A 12,500-nucleotide genomic window follows, 5' to 3' on the forward strand; every position below is an offset into this window, starting at 1 on the left:
TGATACTGTTACACTTTGGCCGCTTCCCATTTGACAGAACTGACCGGCCACACCAGGCATTTGGAAGGACTAACTTTACACCGCCTTCAAATTAACACTCATCTTTGAGGATGATATACAATCCTAGGAAGAATGCGAGGGGTTATCATGCAAGTGTTCCTTCAAATTGTTGCATTTTCGTTGCAAACTGATGGGTCTGGCCGGCCAGTTCTGACAAAAGGAAAGCGCCCTTAGAGACAGATGGTCTGAACCATAAGTGATCACAGCAAGTGCATATATATTCACTCAGGGCCATGCATGTGTCATGTTGTCATGAAAAGACTGAATTACTTTTGACATGGAATGTCTAATATTAGAGTATTAACCTTGACAAATTTCAGCTTGGTTTAGCCTGGAGCTCTGCATGGCTTTCCTTAAATGGTTCTGTGCTTTTCTGTTTAGTTCTCTGATATGTTCTGGATTGGAAACTTTACCCTTGTGAAATGTTTGCTTTTCATATTCCCTTGCTGCTTCAATATTTTCAGATCTTTTTTGGTGTTTTGCATTGTTTTTCTTTTCCCTGAACTCTGTATTTTGTCTCTTCCGTTTGATAGATTCTCTCATATAAGCTCTTTTTGCCACTGCTTTGTAGAAATTATTACTGACACTCACATCATTTTTGGCTATGGTTTATTAATGGATTATTACCTCTGAATAATTGTTGACATTGGTAACACTGATGATTTCATAGCCTGAAATACTGTCATTATAATAATCTAACGGAACTGCTGAAACATAGTGTCTTTCATCTAGATGTCCAATGTTAATAACAGTAGTTCCCTGTTGTCCACTTATACTGTAGGACTGATAACAGTTAGTGGTGCCCACCCCACAGTGGATTCATTTATATGTATGGCAACATTTAATACATCGGAAACTGCTTGCACAATAAGTGCATCACACCATGTATGTTAATGTGACAACACACCCACAATTGCTCTGTAATGGGTCCAATAGATTTTTGACGGTTGTACTCCAGCAGCATGCACGTTCATCTGATAGGAAGGATCATTGTATAACTGGTGGGAAACAGAAGAAAAGAAGCATGAACCATCTAAGGTACATTCTAGTGTCTTCAATCCTTTCTGAGCAAATCGAGCCTGCAACAGTGCCATAGAAGGATTTCTCAGTACTGCATGTGTACACGTTCCATGAGCAACAGGGCCTGGGTTCGATTTAATGTCTCCTGATATCAATAGCTTTTCTCTTGTTAGACAATAACTCTCATTTTGTTGGTTCAGTTTTGTTGAATGCTTAGTAACAGATTGATCTTGAATACACAATAGAACTGACAAGTCTTTTTTGTGTTTAGCAGTCCTGCGGGTAATAAGATGAAAATGACGATTAGAATCTCCTACTCTCAAAGATTTGTTACGTCTGAGTTGCGGTCTTGGTCTAGACATTCTTACTGCAATATAATATTATTTTCCAAAAGCGAGAGATAAACACTTTCTCAACTCAGACGAACTCGGTATGTTCTTCTTTAAATAATGCACCATACACTTTCTAATTACCTTGTCTTTATGAAACAAGCTCGACGTTTTCTTATAAGGAATTCTCAGTGGAAGGTTCTCTGTTCCAAGGAGCGTGTTTGCATTTGCGAACGGCCTCAGCCCTTGCTCTATCGTAGGAGATTGGTACGGATTCCTTATCAGTTTTCCTTACATAATCAATGACCGAGTCTTTCGACAGTTCGTCATTATGGTCCGCCACACAAGTACTTGTGTCTGGAAGCATAGGTTGCTTGGTTGCCTCAATGTTTTTCATGTCACTGATGTTGTTCGAGTTGGATTCATATGGCTTCGATGACTCAGCTTGCAAAACTTCCTGATAGCTTTGATAAACATTGCTCAGTATACTTTGATGTCATGTCATTCTCCAAATGGAAGTCACCTTCCAAATGGAATTTATTAATCCCTCGTGAGCTTAGGGGGTCGACAGAGACTGCCTTCTCGAGTCTTCTCACCACAGTCAGTGTAAAACGCAGACTGCAGACTACAGACCAGGGGTAAAATGCAGACTGAAGTTATAACGTAACTGTTGAAAAAGCCCAAATCCCTCACAAATGCTAACCTTAGGCCTAATTAGGCCTAAAACAATATTTAGGCCTACCTGTTCGCATTTCTAATGGCATTTGGGCTTTTTCAACAATTAAATTATAACCTCAGTCTGCATTTTACAGACGGTCTGCAGTCTGCGTTTTACACTGACCGCTTCTCGCCATGTGTCTGTCGATTCCATTTCGACATGTATTAAAGTCTTCGCGTTGGAGAGTGAAAGGCGGTGCACAATTAATTGCACCGATGTGTACTTGTTCAGAATCTTTTGCTTCATCTTCGAAGAACGCCGTTTCTATAATTCGTCAGTTTCTTGCTTGTAAATGCAGCGGAAGGTGCTCAAATTAAACACTTACGAAGAAAGCCACAAACAGCAATGGCGGCGCACAACCTTGTAGCGAAGAGGAAGTCACAGCTGTGTTGTGATTATCCATTCTGGTTGGCTAATTAGATAGTTACGGTTACGCAGGAGTGACACATTTGCATAAAGATCCCCACCAAAACTCGTGGATATATCCACGAGTAAAAAAGGTGGACCGGCTACGAGCGCGCGATTAGCCAATCCGATTCAAGGATTTAGGATTCCGGCCCGCTAAGATGCTTCAGATAAAATTAAAATCCGTTCCTTACAACGCTGAAATCTGGGTGCCTCCAATAATGTCTGGGATACCCAAGTATTTCTGCCATTTCACAAAATCTTTAGCGACTGTACCAAGAGCTCCAATAACCAGAGGTACCACTGTAACTTCGGCATGGTATATCCAACGTACTTCTAGCGCTAAATCCCGATACCGCTCAACCTTCTAGTTCTCTGTTGTCACAATATTTCTGTCGTTTCGCACAACCACATCAATCATCACCCACTGGTGCCTATCTTTCAAAATGAGACTAATATCTGGCCTATGTGCTGCATACGCTTGTCAGTAATGATTGTGGTGTCCCAGGTCATTCTCCACAACATGCAGAGGTTGATCTTGATACCACTTCTCTCCACTCTCGAGGCATAGTTCCCAGTGGACCATTGGTGCTACCTTATCATGGCACTTTCGATACTCCTTCTGTGCCAGCTTGGGGCCGCCACTCACTTTATGATATACGTACCGAGATTTACACTCCAAAAAGGATCGAGATAAAAATAATCTCTTTGCGCTAGAGAAGCCAGCTGATTGGTCATACAATTTTTTTCACTAGTGAAAAACAACGTATCGACGCTCTGATTGGCTATATCGTTATTTTCACTAGTGAAAAATTGTCGTATCAGCCTTTTGATTGGCTAATATGATGTTGAATTTGGCGCGAGTGGCCTGTGCACAGATCTGTAAACATGGCGGCCGTCTGGTGTATGGTTTTCAAAGTTTTTGATCTTTTATTGCTTAGTTTTCTCTCCAAAAATACTTCAGAAGATCTTAAAAAGTTTTAGAAGTGCTCAAGCGAGGTATGGAAGGTAAAGATTTCTTTTATTTCAAAAATATTTTGCTGTTTGTTTAGGGCTTTTGTTCACGATCGGTGGTTTGATAGCCTCACCATTAACACTTACCTCGTTAAGTAAACTTTATGATCTCTGTACTTATATAATAAACAAATTACTTCATGATTGGCTCGTTTGTACGATTTTTATTACTCACTCGTTGTGAAGGATCGTTAAACTCACTCGTTCGCTTCGCTCACTCGTTCGTTTACGCGATCCTTCACAACTCGTGAATAAAAATCGTACGCACTCACCAACCATGAAGTAATCTATATATATGCCACACACTCTCATACATTGCACAGTCTACACATAGGTGATTTGTTGATTTTATCATAACTGAGTTCGTCCTCAAGGCCTGCTGTTGTGCTGCACAGGTCATTCTCTCCGTCTCCTTCTTCAGATAACCTTTTCGCATCCATATGCTTCTCCAAGATTCCTCAGCTGCAACTGCTTCTGTTCCTCTGACAAAAACATCATGTGAAGGATTGTCCTTCCTCTCCCTCACGAGTTTCTTCATGCAACCTCTCCTTGTACTCCCCCAAGGACTCGGTTGACAACAGGCACACTACTTCCTTACAAGCAGCCTTGAGCATCCGTTCTTGACAATCAGTCAAGTAGCTACTCAGCGACCTACATTCCATCTCACGGCATTCTGCAACGTTACCTTTAAGTTAAACCATCCATTCATCCCCATATTATTATATTTAAGAAAGTTATGACATTTTTTAATTTTGAAGACATGTTTCGATGTTACAAACATCATCGTCAGTACAAAATATTTGAAAAACCGTTAGGACTTATATAACAACTAGGCGAAACTTGCATAATTAAATATGATTAAGTGACAAGAAATACATATTTGAGTGAGTTACAGAGTGTTAGAAATAGTGTAGAGCCTAAAGCGTAAGTGTCAGGTTGACGTGATGAACTTGTTGGTTTAAATTAGGCTGTTCCCAATTTATATGCATAGCCTCCTTGAGTTTAAGTTGAAATTTAGTAGGGGCGGAATCAAGGATTTCGAAACAGTCCGCAGAGCAAGATTGACGACAACAAGTTCATCACGTCAACCTGACACTTACGCTTTAGGCTCTACATTCTTTCTAACACTCTGTAACTCACTCAAATATGTATTTCTTGTCACTTAATCATATTTAATTATGCAAGTTTCGCCTAGTTGTTATATAAGTCCTAACGGTTTTTCAAATATTTTGTACTGACGATGATGTTTGTAACATCGAAACATGTCTTCAAAATTAAAAAATGTCATAACTTTCTTAAAGATAACGATTTGCTTTCTGCTGTCTCGACCTTTTGGTTCCATATTATTATAATAATAATTATTTATTATTATTATTATTATTATTTATAATTATTATTATTATTATCATTATTATTATTATTATTATCATCATCATCATTATTATTATTGATAATGTAGCATTTTCTCTGGCTGATGGGATTGCCGTTATAACCATGTTAGGCGAGCCACAACTGACAAATGGCCAAGGCCTAACAGATATTCTCTCTCCTTTACATTTCTAATACTTTCCTTAGTATTCTGGCCGTTCCTAAAATAACAAGGCAGTTGTTAAAATCAATCCTACATTAACATTTACGTGTTATTTGTTCATCAAACTCTCGAAGCTCTCAGTTACACTACCAAGTGCACCAACCACTACAGGAACAACTTGTACCTTCCTCATTTTCCATATTCGTCAAATCTCTCGCTTCAGCTCTTGGTACTTTTCTACGTTTTCTTGTTCCTTCTCGTGCACCCTTGAGTCGATAGGTACCGCAATATTTAATTATTCTACGAGGGTGCGAAGGATATGAAGTGATAGATAGTTATAATCATTTTATATCCAGCAAGTGCGAGTGGCCCCTACGAAAACCGATACTATGTCCACGTTTTTTATTCCCCACATCCTTCCAATTTCCCTCTTCAGATCCTGGTAACGCACGATAGACTGAACTCGCCTTAGCGTTGTTGTTATCCGAACTATAATTCCTTTTTCATTGGTTAGTTGTAAAACAATGCTGACACCCCATACTGCAGCGGAGAAACTTAATATGGAATTTGATCAGCTAGGACAGGCCTCGAGATAAAATGACAATATGATCATGTCATAATGCTTGTTTTTTCATGTGGCCAATTAATATCTTGAAGAACGCTTTAACTTAAGTGAAGTTCGCATTATTTACGGCAAAGTACAATGCAGTAACCGCGATTGTGGAAATAAAGACCTTAGATCGAAAAACAGTTGTTACACCTAACTGTATTTTTTATCTACCGAAAGTATCGACGATTTCAGCAACGTAGTGTAAGAAATTCTAGTCACAGAGCCGACCGCTATAAAATACACGTGTATATGCCAGGCCATTCTGCGCGGCCGCCATCTATGAACACCATGTGTGATATCCTTCATTTTCATATGTCTTGATCTCTGCCATATTGGTAATAATCCCGAAATAAAATAAGTATGCCAGTTTCAACAATTTCGAGGGAATGTCTGTTTCATGTAACGGAAATTTTCCAGTTGTATAGGTGGCTAAGAATCTGCAACAGAGATTATTTTTTACTTTGCGGAGAGTTTTGTTTTAGCCTGCTAATCATTTTCCTTACAAGAAACGATTTAGAAATACATGAAACAAGAAATATAAGTGAAAGAAACCGACGTTTCGGTGCATCTTGCGCCAGTATCAAGGTTATAAAGATAAAATGCGGTTTGTAAAAAGGCTACGTTAAAAACGAATTTGCATAAAAGAGTGCCAAGCTAATTACATGAATACTTTAGCACGAAGAGAATCCGACTGTACATTCAATGCTGGTTTAAGATATTGAATACACAGCATTTCATTAACATAACACTGCTGTTGCGAACAATTTCTTAGCACGCTTCAATGTATTAATCAAGAAATGCACGAACAAATTTGACTGCCTTGTTAATGAAATGCTGTGTATTCAATATCTTAAACCAGCATTGAATGTACAGTCGGATTCTCTTCGTGCTAAAGTATTCATGTAATTAGCTTGGCACTCTTTTATGCAAATTCGTTTTTAACGTAGCCTTTTTACAAACCGCATTTTATCTTTATAACCTTGATAATGGCGCAAGATGCACCGAAACGTCGGTTTCTTTCACTTATATTTCTTGTTTAATCATTTTCCAGCAGTAAAAATTGACGGGTCACTGAATTCGTTTTTAAGGCAAAATACAGGGTGCTTTTAGATTGTCCTTTCGTTGCCGTGGTAACCTATTACGTTACATCAAGGAGTGCACCTTGTTAAGCAGTTCTTGGTTTTTCATAATGTTCCATGACATAGCCGTTTTTATGAAACGTTTGTGTAGATTCAGTCCCGGCTTCTAAAGGGTACAGTTTGTTGAAAGGGTTCTTTGACTGCACGTGACGTCATAGCGGCCATGTTTGTGGAAAGAACAATTGCGAAAAAGTCTTTTGGGAATTTGACTCAAACTTAAAAGGGCTAGGTCACGCTATTTTAGGCATTTTCAGCACTGATCGAATGGTCATAGAATTAACTAAAATATCAAAATAACTGTTCAAAACTATAGAAGAACTCTAACAAAACACCGGGAAGCCAAGAAGGGACATGGATGGACAAAACTGGAGAGGATTGAAATGGATTGAATTTGGGTAAATTTGAAAAACGTCGGCCCGCCTTTTTTCAAATTTATATCAGTCTATATCAAAATGTCATTTACAAAACTTGAAAATCATTCTCAGTTGTTATGTTGCGGTAAAATGAAAGACTCTTGCTCTGCCAATTTGACGTTTAGAGCTCATAATTAACAAAATTAAACAAAATTACCTAAAATAGCGTGACCTAGCCCCTTTAAGTTACATTTCTCTACTGTTTTGGCACCAACATGGCCGTCTTAGGTCACGTGAGTGCAATCAAAGAATGGAAACCCCTTAAGTGAAAACTAAGAATTTTCAGGCCTTCGCTAGGCGCTGAAATTGAAAAAAATATCAAAACAGTCACGATTCTCTTGGCTTACCTTCTACAAGCAGACGGAATGGTGTCTTTAAGCTAAATTCAAGTTAGGGTTGCTAAGTTCATATCAATAAGGCTGCTGTTTTAATTTTTTACAGGTATTGGGAAAATGAAAGCAAAAATGGTCTTCAGGAAACGCTTTACTATCAAAGTACTCATTGTAATTGTAAGCTTGGTGGCTGTCACCCACTTGCTTGTTCCTCAACTTGCATCTGAGCGAGGAAGTAATTCGGTGCTGCCTTCAAGTCTGATAGATCCAGATGCTCACCGCGAATTACAACAACAACAAGCAACTGACGAACGCCAAAAAGTTGATTCTGAGATCACTCTTGTGCCAGAAATGGTGCAAAACACGACTCTCTTAATCATTATTAACACGATTCCGTCACATTTTGAAAGGAGAGATGTTTTAAGAAAAACGTGGGCAAAACAATCACATCGGAAATTTCCGGCTAATCACACGAATACTTCTGATCTTCTGTCTGATTCGGATGTCACTGTGAGTATTTCATACTTTTTCATGCTAGGATTCGACGGATACTCTTCCATTGACGACAGCGTCAAAAGAGAATCAATAGTCCATAAAGACATTCTGCGTGTGAATTTAATAGAGACTTACCGCAGTATGGTAAATAAAATAATCCTTGCCTTTGAGTGGGTAACGACACTGGACATGAAGCCACATTTTGTAGTAAAAGCAGACCACGATGTCTATGTTAAGATACCAGAACTTGAAGAATGGTCGAATACCTTTTCCGCCAGCTTTCCTTCGAGATTCTACGCTGGGTATGTTGAAAGAAATGCAGCAGTTCAGCGTCAATTCAAAAGTCCATGGTATGTTAGTAGGAAACACTTCAACCAAGAGACTTATCCTCCTTATTGCTTGGGGCCGTTTTACGTTTTCTCTTGGAACTTCTTTTTAGAATTGGTGAATGCAACTAAAACGGTCAAACCTTTTCCTGTAGAGGATGCCTATATGGCTGTTGTGGCGCAAAAGTTAGGCGTGGAGCCCTTTAATACGGGTACGGAACTATTCAATAGAAACCGAATTCTTAACCGCATAGTGCTGAGAACCCCCGAATTCAAATTAAAGATTCCCCCCGGAATTGTCTTGGGAGACTCATTGAGTAACGCCGCCATAATGCGGATAGACCGTCTCTACAAACAGGCAATGTAAAAAAAGTTCTGTAGAAGCCATTGTCCCGTTCACACCGAAACTAAACATGCTTTAGAGGTTTGTTTTTGTTCAGAAATGTTTATTTTACCTTAGAACAATGAAGAATTTTAGTAAAAATCTAAATAGGCCATTTCCGAGTTGCCGTTTGTCTCGGTTTCGAGGTGAGTCTTGGTGCTCAACTATTGAAAGGGAAATGATTTTGATTTGCGTAAGATTAAGCAACTCATTTTCATTTGAATGGTTGTGCACCAGGACTCACTTAACTGAGGCAAGCATCAACTCGGAAATGGGCTATTCATCCATGACTGTATATTTAACAATTATTCCATGAGCGCGCGTTGGATATGAGATGATAGATAGCCAACGAGGCGCGAAGCTAGTGCCGAGTTGGCTATAACCAGTCTCATATCCAACAAGCGCGAGTGGAATAATTGTTTTATTAACAACGCCCCCAAAATATAGAAAACTAGACTACAATAAAAAATAAAAAGGCCCAAAAAATCACGCATATGCTTGCCGTGTTTGTAGATCATGGTATAATGGCTCATAACCCATGATGGCTTAGCCAATCAAAACTCTCGAACTGCATTATCCAATGATCCAGTTTTTAATAATTACAATTAGACTCGTAGTCCGGAAGATCTACGAGTCAATAGCACATGAGACGAAGCCGAATGGGCTATTGACCCGTGGCCCTTGAGGGCGAAGGGTCAAATTGTTTTAGTATCACCCGACTAGTCGCACAGAAAAGGCAATAATAAAGTTAGCAAATGCAAGTTGAAGAAATATTTCTTTGGGAATAAAATGGAAGAAAGCGTCACGGTTTTCGCTACTCAAGGACTGTTACTGGTAGTAATCCTCTAGCAGCGTAGCCAATTAAAATGCAGGATTTGCATTGGTCCACTAATTGCGTGATATATATTTAACAAATACATTCCATGTTGCCGTGGGTCTGTTCAGTAATAGATCACAGGTGACGTCAAAATGTGGTGAGAACAAAAAGTGTCACACGAGGCGATAGCCGAGTGTGTCACTGATGTTCTTGTCACATTTTGACGTATTCTGTGATCTATTACTTAACAGACGCACGGCAACATGGAATCTATTTGTTTTATATAATAAAGAATTAAACTTTACTCGCATGAAAGCTGATGGTGACGTCAGTCGTGCGTCTGTCCTCTAATAGATCATAGGCAAGAACCAATCAAAATGCGAGGATAACTTGGGTTAATATATAATGTATATGTTACAGGTAAATTTGAAATTCAGGTTGAAATGATTTCAACCCAGGTAAATTTAATGTTAAACTAGGTTGAAATTGAAAGTAGGAAATATCAACAAAAAGTCCATCAATTGTTAGCAAGGACGTGTATATTGGTAAGTAAATCAGTAAGGAGACGTAGTTAGCGTACGTTTTTCATGATTGAGTTACTCTGTAAAAACGCCTTTGGTTGTTATTAAGTCTAAGCACTGGTTTTAAATGGTTAGCATTAAGGTTGGGGTTAGGCATACTGTGCATGATAACTAATTCTGCTTTTTTTTATCTTAGAGCAGCAGAAAAACAAAACCTTGTTTAATAAGAATTACCTTAATGTGACTTTGTTTTATTTTTATTTTTCTGGTTTTTGGAAGGAAAAAGGCAATTGACTTTTAGAAGGTACATTATTGAATGATGTACAGTTACTTGTACAAATGTAATTCAGTATAAAACCCTTTTGTGGTTATAAGTACTTGAAAACTCAAATTCAATGTTTTTTTTTCTGGTAGTCCACAAAGTTTTTAACCTTTATTAAACAGCCATTACTTGCATGTAGTTGCCGGTAGTTGAACAATGAGAAGTCATTTTCTTGTTTTTGCACCTCTTGTACATGTGTCACTGGTCAAGTGCCTTTTTGCATGCGGCAGGGAAACTTATTGTTTTAGTTGTGTCCAATAACACATTCATGTCTTCAGTAATTTGTAGCCTGTTTGGTGCGCATGCAATCAAAGCGTTAATAATTCCAAATTTGGTTACAACTTTCATAAATCCATGTTGTTTTTCAATTACTTTACCAAGAAGTGTGTTTGGTTGTAATGGACTTTTGTCCACTTCTGATTAATTTTTATTTTGACAACGTTCTTGACTTGGAATGAAATAGTATTGGGTTTGCTTGTTGTCATTTTGTTGTTGTATTTTCTGTGTGTGTTTCTTGCTTTTTCCAGTTGAGGCGTCCTTATCTCCTTTGTTGACTTGATAAGTGAATAACAAGCACGTTTAGGTTCTTCTTCTTCTTCTTCTGAATATTTTTTGAAATGATCAATCATGTGGATAATCCAATTGTGTTTGCGATGACATAAACATGTACATGGTAAGTTTCTAAGGTCCATTAGGTCCATTAATTTGCAAATGTGTTAGGTATTCTCTTGCTTGAATAGGGGCTAGCACAGGCTGTTTTTGCCTGCTGGTGATCGACTTTTGTTCTTCGTGTATCGAGCAGAGTGACCGGCACAAAGAGTTGTATTACCTCTAGGGATACTGACTCGTAGTTTCGCTTGATATACTTCTCCATCCTGTCTCTTCCTTTGTGCGCAATATTCGAATGGGTTTGGCAAAGAACTTGGTGTAGTTGACATTTTTAAACAATTTCGTTTCCGTTCTTGGATAATATTTTGCCACCCTCCAGTTTCCATCCTTTTTACTCGGGCCCGTAGGGACACGAGTTATAAAATACGTTTGATTTCAGTTTTATTTTTTTCCTGTGAAGCAAAATGCACAATAGAAAAACGTGGCGGTGTTTGATTGGGCAATGCACAATAGGAAGCACGTGGCGGTGTTTTGATTGGGTAATGCACAATAGAAGCCACGTGGCGCTGTTTACACTGATTAGTTATTTAAAGCAAACCACGTAATCTAAGATCATGAAGAGCACTTTGATGCGTTGTTTCGGATTTATTTAGTGAAGATCGACGTTGTGTTGGCTTAATCGATTTATTCTTAGGGCGCTCAAAACACATACAAAGAAAGGCATAGGCTTTTCGCGGTAGACCCACACTAAAAGATGTCAAGCGTCAGCTTTGAAACAAGTCGTACCGCGAACTGAATGAAACAAGAATATACTCGAATGTAACTGAAATGAGTGTCAAGTATTTATGAGTCAATGAGTCAATGAGTCAGTGAGTCATGAGTCAACGGGTTAGTGCAGTTAATTAAACCATAAAATGAAAGCTAAAATTTTAGAGAGTGCTTAGGCCTAATCACTGAAACTAGGGCTTAGGCTTAATCAACAAATTATTGCTATATTGACTGTGAGTCCATTGACTCATGACTCATGACTCATTGACTCATTTGACTCTTAAAACATGCGTTCTCAACCCCAGGGGGGGGGACTCCCCTACTTTGAAGATGACAGCGACAAAGAAAATAACTCCACAAACAAATGGACGTCATATTGGAATCTTCTGAAGACAAAGTAAAAACATTTGCAGAGCGAACAAATGGCCTCACGCTTGTACCATTTTCACCGCGAACAAATAGCCTCCCGCTCAGTGTACCATTGACTACGGAGATAAGTTTTTTGTCTATTGCGTGTTTTTTTTTGTTATTGTTAAACAGTTTGTTTCTCGTAGTGGTCTAGCTTCTATCCTAGCCATATTAGCGATCGTGTTCACTGCCATCTTGTGTATATAGTTCTGTTCTAGTTTTACAAGACTTGATGTCATCAGTGGAGACTGTGATCAGCTCTTTAGAAAATAAATGTGATG

The 12,500-nt window shown here is 38.6% G+C and overlaps 1 protein-coding gene across 2 annotated transcripts in view; it reads left to right on the top strand.

Annotated features, from left to right (window-relative positions):
- The window catches only part of LOC138003820 (beta-1,3-galactosyltransferase 1-like), a 21,876-nt gene that overhangs the window by 9,319 nt on the left and 57 nt on the right, over positions 1-12,500 (top strand). For both annotated transcript variants that reach the window (XM_068850070.1, XM_068850071.1), the window contains one exon: positions 7,681-12,500. This exon is cut by the window's right edge and continues 57 nt beyond it. In XM_068850070.1, coding sequence (XP_068706171.1) covers positions 7,681-8,759 — 1,079 coding nt within the window. In that variant the 3' untranslated portion in view covers positions 8,760-12,500. The remainder of the gene's footprint in view (positions 1-7,680) is intronic.

The sequence above is a fragment of the Montipora foliosa genome, chromosome 5 (assembly GCF_036669935.1).
Source record: "Montipora foliosa isolate CH-2021 chromosome 5, ASM3666993v2, whole genome shotgun sequence".
NCBI lineage: Eukaryota > Metazoa > Cnidaria > Anthozoa > Scleractinia > Acroporidae > Montipora > Montipora foliosa.